At 42.2% G+C, this 12500-nt stretch overlaps 2 protein-coding genes across 6 annotated transcripts in view; one reads left to right on the top strand and one right to left on the bottom strand.

The window, feature by feature from the left end:
* Positions 1-12500, bottom strand: part of LOC127365058 (uncharacterized) — a 205371-nt gene that overhangs the window by 165136 nt on the left and 27735 nt on the right. The gene's annotated exons all lie outside the window — the stretch shown is intronic.
* Positions 1-12500, top strand: part of itgav (integrin, alpha V) — a 51733-nt gene that overhangs the window by 16706 nt on the left and 22527 nt on the right. Inside the window, exons 7-10 of the mRNA XM_051402734.1 lie at positions 666-788; positions 926-970; positions 7786-7829; positions 7949-8005. Coding sequence (XP_051258694.1) covers positions 666-788; positions 926-970; positions 7786-7829; positions 7949-8005 — 269 coding nt within the window. The remainder of the gene's footprint in view (positions 1-665; positions 789-925; positions 971-7785; positions 7830-7948; positions 8006-12500) is intronic.

Genomic DNA, 12500 nt, shown 5'->3' with positions numbered 1-12500 from the left:
ACTATTCTCTCATTGTTCTCTCACTGTTCTCTCATTGTTCTCTCACTGTTCTCTCATTGTTCTCTCACTATTCTCTCATTGTTCTCTCACTGTTCTCTCATTGTTCTCTCATTGTTCTCTCACTGTTCTCTCACTGTTCTCTCACTTTTCTCTCACTGTTCTCTCATTGTTCTCTCATTGTTCTCTCACTATTCTCTCACTGTTCTCTTACTGTTCTCTCACTGTTCTCTCATTGTTCTCTCACTGTTCTCTCATTGTTCTCTCACTGTTCTCTCACTGTTCTCTCATTTATCTCTCATTGTTCTCTCACTGTTCTCTCACTGTTCTCTCATTTATCTCTCATTGTTCTCTCACTGTTCTCTCATTGTTCTCTCATTGTTCTCTCACTGTTCTCTCATTGTTCTCTCACTTTTCTCTCACTGTTCTCTCATTGTTCTCTCACTGTTCTCTCATTGTTCTCTCACTGTTCTCTCATTGTTCTCTCATTGTTCTCTCACTGTTCTCTCACTGTTCTCTCACTGTTCTCTCATTGTTCTCTCACTGTTCTCTCACTGTTCTCTCACTGTTCTCTCATTGTTCTCTCACTTTTCTCTCACTGTTCTCTCACTGTTCTCTCACTTTTCTCTCACTGTTCTCTCACTGTTCTCTCACTGTTCTCTCTTCAGGCCAGCTGATTTCTGATGACATCGCTGAGATTTTTACCCGGTTTGACCAAAAATACATCACCCCGTACGGAAACACCCTCGCCACCAAGTCGGCCAGCGCCCAGTATGATGACAGTTACCTTGGTAACCACACACACACACACACACACACACACACACACACAGATGAAAAGGCCCGAGCACTCGGGGTGTGCTGCGGTCTCGTCATGCGCCAAAGTATCACATGTACGTTCAAATAACTATCTCTTTGTGTTCACCAGGATACTCTGTGACCGTTGGAGACTTTAACGATGATGGAAAAGAAGGTAAATATAAAACATTGTAGATTAGTTTACCACCACATATCAGAACCTGCCTTACATCGATCAATAAGTCTGAGCACCGATTAGATTTACATACAGAATATTATAGTGATTATTAGTTACATTAACTGTAGAGCTGCAGCAGTCAGATCCATTGATACTGTGATATTATTGATTAGTGTGACAATTAATCATTTTTGCAGCTTTTTGTTGATTTCTATGAAGAAATGAAATACTGATTTTTAAAGTTCTGATTATTATTTATTCTCTAAACTTGGAAGTTTGTATGATCTGTAAAAAAATAAAAACATACAACACAGAATTATATAAAACAAATAATAATAATAAACTAGAAAATTCCTAAAGAAATTTTGAGTGTGCCTGACTCTGGCCCATACATTACTGACACTGCCGAGTAGTTTACAGTATGTGACCTCTACCATTGCTTAGGTATGTGACAGATCAAGCTTTCAACATGTGTGTGTTCATATGAGAGAACAAATAGACTGTTCAAAATGTAGCATTGACAGTTTGCAATATTAGAAATATTGTGAAAATTCTGACTAGCAGCCAGCTATACTTTACTGCTAGCCTAATGCTTGGTGTATGTGAACCACAACACATTGACACTACTCAGTAATCTCATGTCACATGTTCACAGTCAGGCTTGGTAAGAAGGGTCCAGCTGCGGCTTGGACGTTCCCGTCATGACACAAGAACGCCTATTGGGCGTTCCTGGTAGCCTTTCATCGACCAATCGCAATTCATACTTTGCAGTCACGTGGTTACCATGGATACCTGGCGGGCAAGAAACGCCGACTTTATCTGTCTATTATAGTAAATTTCGAGTGAAGTAGATTTAATAGACGTAACTGAAGTCAGAAAACAATCACAGTGATCTTGATTTTGGATACGGACGTTTATTTAGTTAGACAAATTCCATACCAGGACTTGAATTACAGCGTGTTATATGTCAAATCACATGAGGAAATGATTGCCTTGGTTTTTCCGTTCAGTACGTAGTACGACGTTACGACGTACAAAAGAATAAAAGCATTTATTTTGATGGGTGGGCCATGTTGCAAAACCTCGTAGATAATTACAACACCAGAACATTGAATTAAGCAATGCAATTGTTGTTAGTTTTAATTTACTTGAGTGAAAGCATGCGCAGCGCTGTTTGTAAGCCTTCGCTGAATGAATGCCAGGGGAAACACCGACGTCCTGGCAAGATCCTTGATTAGTTTACTGGGTTTCGTTGCTGGAGAACGATGTTCTTGCCCGCCAGCCAGTAGTTGTGACGTCACATGCAAAGTATGAATTGTCCTCAACAACTCGTAGAAATATAGACTAGTCCTACACGTAAATGTAAGCGTATTAAGATGTAATTGGACTAACGTTCTGTAGATGGCTTAGCTTGCTAACATTAGTTCTATAATACATTTACAGACTACTAGATCTTATTTTGAAACTTCTGTTGAGAAACACTAACTAGCGAATGTTATATTAAACCGGATGTTGACAGTTACAGTTCAGCAAGAAAGGCGAAGAAGAAGGGGGCGTTCCAGTCAGCAAAAACGGGAACCCCCACCAGCACGAGAACGCCCATTTATGGCGGCAGTTGGATGATATTGGGCTTGTGAGGGGCAGGCTTTGGTTGCCTGGCAACCAGGGCCAGGCCACAGCAGTTAAGCGCAGCTGCGCCCTTTCTCTCTGTCGCTGACTCCTGAGAGAGACAGAAAATTTCAAAATGAACCCCCTCGAACCATTGGCCAGGAACGACCGAAATGAAAACCGAAAAGACCATGAGCATCCTCATCTTGTTGACTGTAGAACTGCCGAGTTTCAGTGGCTAAAGTCAAAAGATGTGACCTCGGGAGATTGAGGAAGAAATGGTACAACGAACTCCTTTCAAAATTTCTCCTCTACAATTAACATGGGATTAGATGGGGCCGTGAAAGGGTGTTGCTGGCGCATCAGTGAGTTTCCCGCCAAAACTATTTGTCTGACAGCTTCAGCAGTGGTATCACTGTGACCCCAACGGATTTACCTACGTTTCTATCTATAATTTATTTCTGTACAGTGACATTTGTGGCCTTGAGAGCAGTTTACAAATTTATTTTTCGACAAATGTTTCTCACTCTCTACACTCTAGTGATAATATCACGCACTCTAGCTGTGAGCGTTCTACCAATACACACCCATTCATTTTTTTGGCCTGGCTTCTGGTGATTTATCGGCAAACTGTTTGGTGAGACGCTTAGAAAAGTCATAGCACTAATCTCCCGGCCGAGCCGCACGTTTTGATACCTTTTTGTGTATGTGCGACCAAAACTGCGGGAGGAGTAGTCGACTGAAAAACGTACGGAAGAAGAATAATAAATAGAAAATTCCTAAAGAAATTTTGATTGTGCCTTGCTCTGGCCCGTGACTCTGGCCCATACATTACTGACACTGCCGAGTAGTTTACAGTATGTGACCTCTACCATCGCTTAGGTGTGTGACAGATCAAGCTTTCAACATCTGTGTGTGTGTTCATATGAGAGAACAAATAGAAATAGCAGCTTGTTGTTACGGTGATGACGTACGAAGGGCAGAGTTGAAAGGGCAGAGAGGGTGCGTCTATATTTTACTATATTTTTTGTTCATCGTATCCTCATTTCTCTGTCCTTCACCATGACACACACATAATACACGGTTAATCAGCATTCTTACCTGTGTTTAATTCCGCGTACGCGTGATCCACCAACCACCCCGTATTTTAATAATGAATCATGTTTTTTCCATCTATTCCCACGATCTTCTCCCACTGAAATAGTGAGGCTGGTAACGAGTTGATGCGACAAAGTCGTTCAAAAACTTGGTATTTATGTATTATATTGATGCCGAATTGACAAGAAGACTGTTGAGATATGATGAGTTTTTTTCTTGTGTTTCTACAGTTATGTGCTTTTATGTAAACGCAAATAATTGTTAATATATGGTATTTCTTAAATGAAGCTTGGCATAATATTGTCCTGGGATAATGCAGGAATGGTGGTTGGTTTAATAAAAATTGCTAAAGTAACTAAATAAGTAATAACCACAATGATGGGAATAATAAGTATGTAATAATAATAATAATAAAAAAATAATAACAACAATGACAATAATAAGTAATGCTATCAATAACATGAATAACAATATTTATATTAATAGGTAATACATAATTAAGAAAGAAAGCTATTCTTAATGTGCAGTCATAGGCAGTGTAGGTTTTTTAAAGTTTTAGAAAAGTGTCCACCAGACCCCCATACCCGTTAACATAGAATGAACGTTGTAGACTTTTATTTTGAAACACCACCCTCAGCCCAATTTTCAAGTTAGGGTCCAGAACATTGGTTCAGACTCAATGTGTAGTTTGCTGTCCAGATGTTGTATGGGACCTTATTAATGTTAATGTTAATGTATTCTGCCCTAAAAAAGCATAACCACAGTAACTGAGAGTGAAAACTGAGAAAAATGGCTTTAAAGTTTTTTGACTGGCTGACTAGAATGGTGGTTATATGCATTATTATTATGTGTATTACCATAAACAGATATGTAGGTAGTGAAAATCACGACTACAGTTACAACAGTCTGAGTGTCTTCTTCCTCACAAAATAAATCTAACTTGATGTTTTATTACATTAGTAAATCTGTATTACTTGTGTCATGTGTAACAAGTTGAAATAGATGGATAATTAAGAATTTCAGTGTCTTTTGTGACATTTAATTAGCACAGTAATCCTTTGTCCTCTCTAGCTAGCGAGTGCTAGCACATTCATACCTTGTTCTGTCTAGCTAGCTTGCGCTAGAACATTAGTAGCTTATCCTCTCTAGCAAGAAAAGTATTTTAATTAATTAGCCTTCTAATACCTTCTTCTACCTTCTAATTCTCTTTAGCTAGCTAGCTACACATAAACACATTAACCAAAGCTAGCGCATAGCTAAGCAAATTTAATTGAATTGAATTAATCGCTAGCTACGCGGTAATCGCTAGCTAAGCGCTAATCATGTTCTTAGCTACACTATCAGTGCGTTTCTCACCAAAACTATTTGTCTGACAGCTTGATCAGTGGTATCACTGCGACCTCAATGGATTTACCTACGTTTCTATCTATAAATTGTTTCTGTAGAGTGATATTTGTGGCCTTTGGTCTTCGACAAATTTTCTCTCTCCCTACACTCTAAGTGAATCGACAGTTATTTTCAGTTGAACATTCTACCAATACACACCCATTCATTTTTTGGCCTGGTTTTTGGCGATTTATTTGCAAACTGTTTGGCGAAACGCTTAGAAAAGTCATAGCACTAATGTCCTCACAGAGCCGCACGTTTTGGTACCTTTTTGTGTATGTACGACCAAAATTTGCGGGAGGAGTAGTCCGCCGAAAAACGTACGGAAAAATAATAATAAGCACGGGGAATAATAGTGTGCTTTCCAGGCACACTAATAAAACTCTGTAATCGTCCATTTTACACAAACGTCCTGCAGTTATTGAGTTCACTGTTCAGTTTATCAGTTATTGAACTGAATATAATATAAAATTAAAGCTGCAAGCAGCGTTGAGCGGGACCTCGCACTCCACGTAACTCGGGGCGTGCTGCGGCCGCGTCGCATGCCGACTTAAGACGTGCGGACCACGACACGAAAATCACACGTAAATCAGCTCAAAATAGCCACCCAGCGCTTACTTCCTGTTGCTAGTAGGTGGCGCTATCACTATGTCTGAATGTTGTCATGTAGACATGTTCAAGGCAAGAGTGTTATCAAACACATGAAGTTTCATTGAGATTGGACCGCACACTGAAGTTATGAGTGCTGTTTAATGGAAAATCGGCTGAAATCGACAAGTTGTCACTGGCAGGCGGTTTGATGTACAGTCACAAATAGCTCAACTTTTCAATCAGTTTGTATGACCACAGAATTCAAAATGGCCAACTTTGACGGTACGACACAGACACGCCCTTCAATGTACAGTCTCAAATAGCACAACTTTTGATAACCAATGTGTGTAGATTGAAGTGATCGAATTTGAAGTCAATCTGATAAAATCTGTAGGAGGAGTTTGTTAAAACAGAAGCCCTTAAAGGCCGGAAATAGCATCACAGTTTGACATTCGATTCAACCTGGCCAACTTTGAGGGAACACCACGGACACGCCCTTTAACGTACAACTTTTAATCAAGACCATTTTCTGACTGTACTGACCAATTTTGAAGCAGATCCGATAAATTCCCTAGGAGGAGTTTGCTCAAATACAACACGAAAAATCACAGAAAATTACCAAAAAAATCAAAATGGCTGACTTTGATGCCACGCCACGGACACGCACGGACACGCACGGACACGCCCTTTAATGTACATGCACAAATAGCACAACTTTTAATCAGCACAATTTTTTGACTGTACTGACCAATTTTGAAGTAGATCAGATAAATACCCTAGGAGGAGTTCGTTCAAATACAAGGCGAAAAACTCAACGAAAATGCACATGGAATTCATTATGACCAACTTTGAGGGCACGCCACGGACACGCCCTTCAACGTACATGCACAAATAGCACAACTTTTAATCAGAACCATTTTTTGACTGTACTCACAAATTTTAAAGCAGATCCGATAAATTCCCTAGGAGGAGTTCGTTCAAATACAATGTGAAAAATTTGGCGAAAGTGAAAATCAAAATCAAATGGCTGACTTCCTGTGGGGTTTCGGGTATGGGTCCAAGAGGCTTTTTTGTATGTCCCGGCATGTTACACGTGCCTACCGAGTTTTGTACATATCAGTGAAACGTGGCGCCAGTTTTTGGTATGTGAGCTTCAGGCACCACTCTACACGTGCCCTGTGAATTTCATAACTATTACGGTCTCCGCACAGTGATTTACCATGCCACCAGAGCGCCACCTAGTGGCGGATTGTTGACACATTTTTTAGTGAGCCTCAGGGAGCCATGGGGAAGCATCGTACCAAGTTTCATCTTAAGCACACATACCGTTGTAGAGATATAAACTTCTTCATTTTAAAGAGCACCACCTTGTGGCTATGGCCTGAAACTGTGCAAGATGCTTAAGGAAGACATGTGGAACTATGGACCCAAGTTTGGTGTCAATCGGTGATACCAATGTTGAGAAATGGTCCACTTCCTTTGTTGACGAAAAATCCACAGGAAGTGCTAATTTTGTAACGTGCTGATTATTTTAAATATCAAAATTCTTTTAATCAGTTTTTTATTATGAGGGTCCTCAGATGCTACGTGAAAATTTTTGTACGAATCGGACAAAGCACATAGGAGGAACACGAAAAAGTAGTTCATGGACATTTCGCGCTCTGCCAGAAAAAAATTCCAGGCAGAAGTGGGCGTGGCCTATATGGGGAGATTCAGCTCCATTCACTGAACGCGTGGATAGAAGTTTTTTGAATGTGCGACAAACGATGCAGAAGTTATTAGCCTAAACGCACTTTTCATGATAGTAGCGGACCCGAAAGTGACGCATAGAATATCAAATTTTTCACCAGGCCTGACCACTTTGCCAAATAAAATTTACTTTTCGTATATGTTCAGGGGGGCAAATACGCAATCAAAAGTGCTAAAAATAATAAGAAGAATACGGAAGAAGAAACGAAGCAAAACAATAGGGACCTCCAGCGGTCGCTTGCGAGGTCCCTAATAAGTCTGTCGGGCCTTTTTTCACCTTTTTGTGCCATTTCAGAGAGCAAATAAAAAACATTTGATAGATTAATGGATGATGAAGAGTTTGTTAGTCAGATGTTTCCACGTCTGTTTCTCCTCCACAGATTATGTGACTGGAGTTCCTCGTGGGGAGAAGGCGCTGGGTTATGTAAGTGTTAACACCCAGAGCACATTACTGTCCCCAGTCTCCTCAGCTGCTTCCTGTTCACTGAATGAAGACCCTTCACTGCCACATGCTCACTGAAACTGATCTTTCTCATGTTTTAGGTGAACATCTTCAACGGCGTCAACATGGAGTCTGCGTTCAACGCCACAGGAACGCAGGTGAGCTGCAGGAACGTACAGCACAGAAAGTATCGCAATACTGTATCAGTACACTAAAACGCTGTTTCCATTTTTAATTCATAGTTTACACATGCAAACACTCATTCTCTCTCCACTCTGTCTCTCTGCTCTCTCTCTCCACTCTGTCTCTCCACTCTCTCTCTCCGCTCTCTCTCTGCTCTCTCTCTCTCCTCTCTCTCTCTCCGCTCTCTCTCCGCTCTCTCTCTCTCTCCGCTCTCTCTCTCTCTCTCTCTCTCTCTCTCTCTCTGTGAGTGGAGTGTGAGTGTGAGTGGAAGAGTTGGATGAAATTGAGTGTTTTTCTCTCTTTCTATTTCTTTCTTTCGGTATATTTTCGTTGTGTTGTGTTTGTGAATGTAGTTGTGTTAGTTAAGTGTTATTTTGGTTGGTTTTTGGTTGTTTGTTGGTTAGTTTAGTGTTTGTTTGTTTGTTGTTTGTCAGCCTCGCTCTGAGGCGCCGGTATGGCGTCCAGCAGCGTTTTCTCCAGGCTGACACGGAAGCACGGCATTAAAACCGGAGCCGGCTCTCCGTGCAGGGTGGAGGAGGTAGCACTGGCCGTGGGGAAATCATCGGGCACGGCTCTGTGAAGTCCGCTGCCCGGATGAACAGTGCGGTGGTTCTGTTCCTAAAGAAGGTAGAACTTGTTTGTTTGATTATCGGTTCAGAGTCCGTGTGGATGATTTTGAGTACATTCTCTTTGCAACATCATCCACTGTGAAATGTTTCAGATGTGGCGAAGAGGGACATTTGATTAAGGCCTGTCCGAGCCGCGGTGCCCTGGCTGCTGCGGGTGCGGCGGCGGCTGCCCCTGCGGGGATTTGGGCGGTACCCGCTGCGGTGGTAGCAGGTGAGCTGAGTGAGGGGAGCACAGTAGCTGAGGCTGAAGAGATGGAGGCCTGTGAGTCTGGGTGGGGGTCTGCTCCTCTTAAACAGCGCAGTAAGAGGAGAAGCATGTTGACCGTGGAGGTGGGTGGTAAAGCCGGACGTCTGGCCGGTAAACCGAGTGCTGCAGAGAACAGAGCAGCTCTATCTGACAGCAGTGACAGTGAAGGGTGTGTGTCTGACAGCAGTGACCTGTCTCACACTCAGCAGGCTGCTGCTCAGGTGTATACTGCCAATGTACTGAAGTCTTTTTTACAACAGACCAAAGGGATGAGGAAGCCAGTGTTAGAGCAGTACTTCCCTGATATGCAGGGTTTCTATAACTCAGCCAGGTATACTGTGAAACACAGAGCAGAGTCAGAGCTGACTGACCAAGAAATATTCAGACTGAAAAAACTGATTATTAAAGTCAGAAAACAACTCAGTTTTTAATGATGGTGAATGTAAGGATTTTATTTTTATTTATTTCATTGATTGTTTTTAGTTTTGTTCTTAACATCTCCATCATTATGAATGTTTTTAAAGTAGGCAGTCTGAATGTCAATGGTGCCAGAGAAACAAGAAAGAGAGCAGTAGTGTTTGAAACGGCTAAAATGAAACATATTGATGTTCTGTTTCTACAAGAAACTCACAGTGATGTTGGAAACGAGGCAGACTGGAGCAGAGAATGGGAAGGAGAACTGATTTTAAGCCATAACACCACCCTCAGTGGAGGAGTGGGCTTCCTGTTCTCCAGAGGTTTTACTCCAACCTCTCTGGAGGTCAGGCATGTTGTGGAGGGGAGGTGTCTTTCAATCAGAGCTCGTTTTGAACATTTTAATGTGGTTTTTATCAACATTTATGCTCCAAACAACGGTGCAGAGAGGAAACACTTCTTTGAAAATATGAATGATATTTTAAACAGCTGTGGCCCGGAGGATTATTTATTCGTGGGTGGGGATTTTAATTGTACTGAAAATGAGATTTTAGATCGCAACCATGCAGAGCCTCATCCAGTATCCCAGCATGCCTTGAGGCAGCAGGTCTCCTCCCATGGCCTGGTGGACGCGTGGAGAAGGATGCACACAGGCTGCAGACAGTACACATGGTCCCACGTTAGAGAAAACAGAATCTCTTTAGCCAGACTTGATCGTTTTTATGTTTTTAAGCACAGAGTCAGTGTTGTTAAAATGTGTAAGATTTTACCAGTTGGTTTTACTGATCATTCTTTGGTTTTATGTAACGTTTTTATCAGAAACATTTTACCCAGAAGCGCCTATTGGCATTTTAACTCTGTTTTAACTGTTAATAAATCTTTCAAGGAGGCTTTAAGCTTAAGGTTTCTGCCTTTTAACAGGCAGTTTTTCCTTGCCCTTGTCTCCAAGGTCTTGCTCATGGTGGTACTGTTGGGTCTCTGTAAATAATGTTATAAGGAGTTCGGTCTAGACCTGCTCTATTTGAAAAGTGTCCTGAGATAACTTCTGTTATGAATTGGCGCTATACAAATAAAATTGAATTGAATTGAATTGAATTGAAGCTATTTTTGGAATGATTTTAAACAGAAAAAAACGAGTTTGTCAGTCTGAGGCAGTGGTGGGACCATGGGAAGGTTCAAATGAAACTTTTATGTCAGAAGCACACGCTCAATGTCACACGCGACATCTCCAGATCTATCAGAGATCTGGAGACTGATATTGTGGATCTCGAGTGTACAAGTGAGTCCACAGGAAATCGAGGATATATTGAAATCCTCAAGACTAAAAAGATGGCATTAGCCAACCTGCTGGACACTAAAGTACAGGGTGCGCTGGTCCGGTCCCGGATTCAAAATATCACAGAGATGGATGCTCCATCGAGTTTCTTCTTTGGGCTTGAGAAGAAACAAGGGCAGAGGAGACAAATCCACTCTCTGCTCTCTGAGACAGGGCAAGAGCTGACAGAGCCAGGCCTGATAAGGAAAAGAGCTGTTGAGTTTTACGCCTCATTGTTTGAGAGTGAGTTCAAGGAAAATGAAGAACTGATGGAGGAGTTCTGTGGTGGACTTCCTCAGATATCTAGAGAGGCTAATTCACAGCTCGACAGCCCACTGACTCCACAAGAGCTGTACGCTGCACTGCAGAGCATGCAGGGGCGAAAGGCTCCAGGCATCGACGGCCTCACTGTAGAGTTCTACAAAGCCTTCTGGGACATCTTGGCCCATGACATCATAGATGTGTTTAATGAGAGCCTGGTGTCTGGGTCACTGCCAATCTCATGTCGGAGAGCCATAATTACCCTCTTGTCAAAGAAAGGTAATTTGCAAGAAATCAGAAACTGGCGTCCTGTCTCTCTCCTCTGCACTGACTACAAAATACTGTCTAAAGTCCTGGCCAATAGGCTGAAAGGAACCATGGAGCAGATTCTCCACCGGGACCAGACGTACTGTGTGCCCGGCAGGTCTATGGTAGATAATATCTACCTCATTTGGGATGTTTTGGAGGTCTCCAGTTCATTAGGCATAAACACTGGATTGATCTCATTAGATCAAGAAAAGGCTTTTGACCGCGTTGAACACGACTTCCTTTGGAAGGTCATGGAGAGGTTTGGGTTCAGCGCTGGTCTCACAGCCAAGATCAAGGTGTTGTACAGTGACATTGAGAGTGTGCTAAAGTTTAATGGTGGCTTGTGTGCTCCTTTTAGAGTGCATAGAGGCGTCCGACAGGGTTGTGCCCTGTCTGGGATGCTCTATGCACTCTCCCTGGAACCCCTCCTACAAAAGATAAGATCATCTGTTAGAGGCCTGTTTTTACCTGATTTCAACAGTAGTGTTGTTTTATCTGCTTATGCTGACGATGTCGTTGTTTTTATCAAAGATCAACAGGATGTGTGTGTTTTAAATTCTGTAATCGAGAAGTTTTCTGTTGTGTCGGCTGCGAGGGTGAACTGGAGGAAGAGCGAGGCTCTTGCTGTTGGTGAATGGCGGGAGGGCCTCCCTGTTCTTCCTCAAAGCCTGATATGGAGAAGAGAAGGCTTAAAGTATCTCGGTATTTATCTTGGGAACAGCGACATTGGAAAGAAAAACTGGGAAAACATTTTAGAAAAAGTGGATAACAAACTGGCTAAGTGGAGGTGGCTCCACCCACAAATATCTTTTAGAGGGAGGGTCCTAATCCTAAACAACCTGGTAGCCTCCATGTTATGGCACCGGTTAGCCTGTCTGGACCCTCCAACAGGTCTCATTGCCCAGATTCAAGTGAAGATTGTCAATTTCTTCTGGAACAAATTGCACTGGATACCACAGTCTGTATTGTTTTTGTCCAGAGATGAGGGGGGGCCAGGGCCTGGTCCACCTGGCTAGCAGGACAGCCACCTTCAGGCTCCAGTTCATTCAAAAGTATCTGACTGGACCTGAAGATCTGGTGTGGAGAGACGTGGCCAGCTGCATACTCAGGCGTGTCAATAACCTGGGGCTGGATGCTGCTCTGTTTTTAACTGATTTTAAATTCTTAAAGTTAGGTGGGTTGCCTCCTTTTTATCAGGGTGTTTTTAAATCCTGGGGGCTTTTTAAATGTAAAAGAAGTGAGAAGTGTAACTCTCTGCACTGGTTATTAAAGGAGCCTATAATCTGTGGTGCAAA

Source organism: Dicentrarchus labrax, unplaced genomic scaffold (genome assembly GCF_905237075.1).
Source record: "Dicentrarchus labrax unplaced genomic scaffold, dlabrax2021, whole genome shotgun sequence".
Taxonomy (NCBI): Eukaryota; Metazoa; Chordata; class Actinopteri; family Moronidae; genus Dicentrarchus; species Dicentrarchus labrax.
The sequence above is the reverse complement of the archived record's forward strand: the minus strand, read 5'-3'. Positions and strand labels throughout refer to the sequence as shown.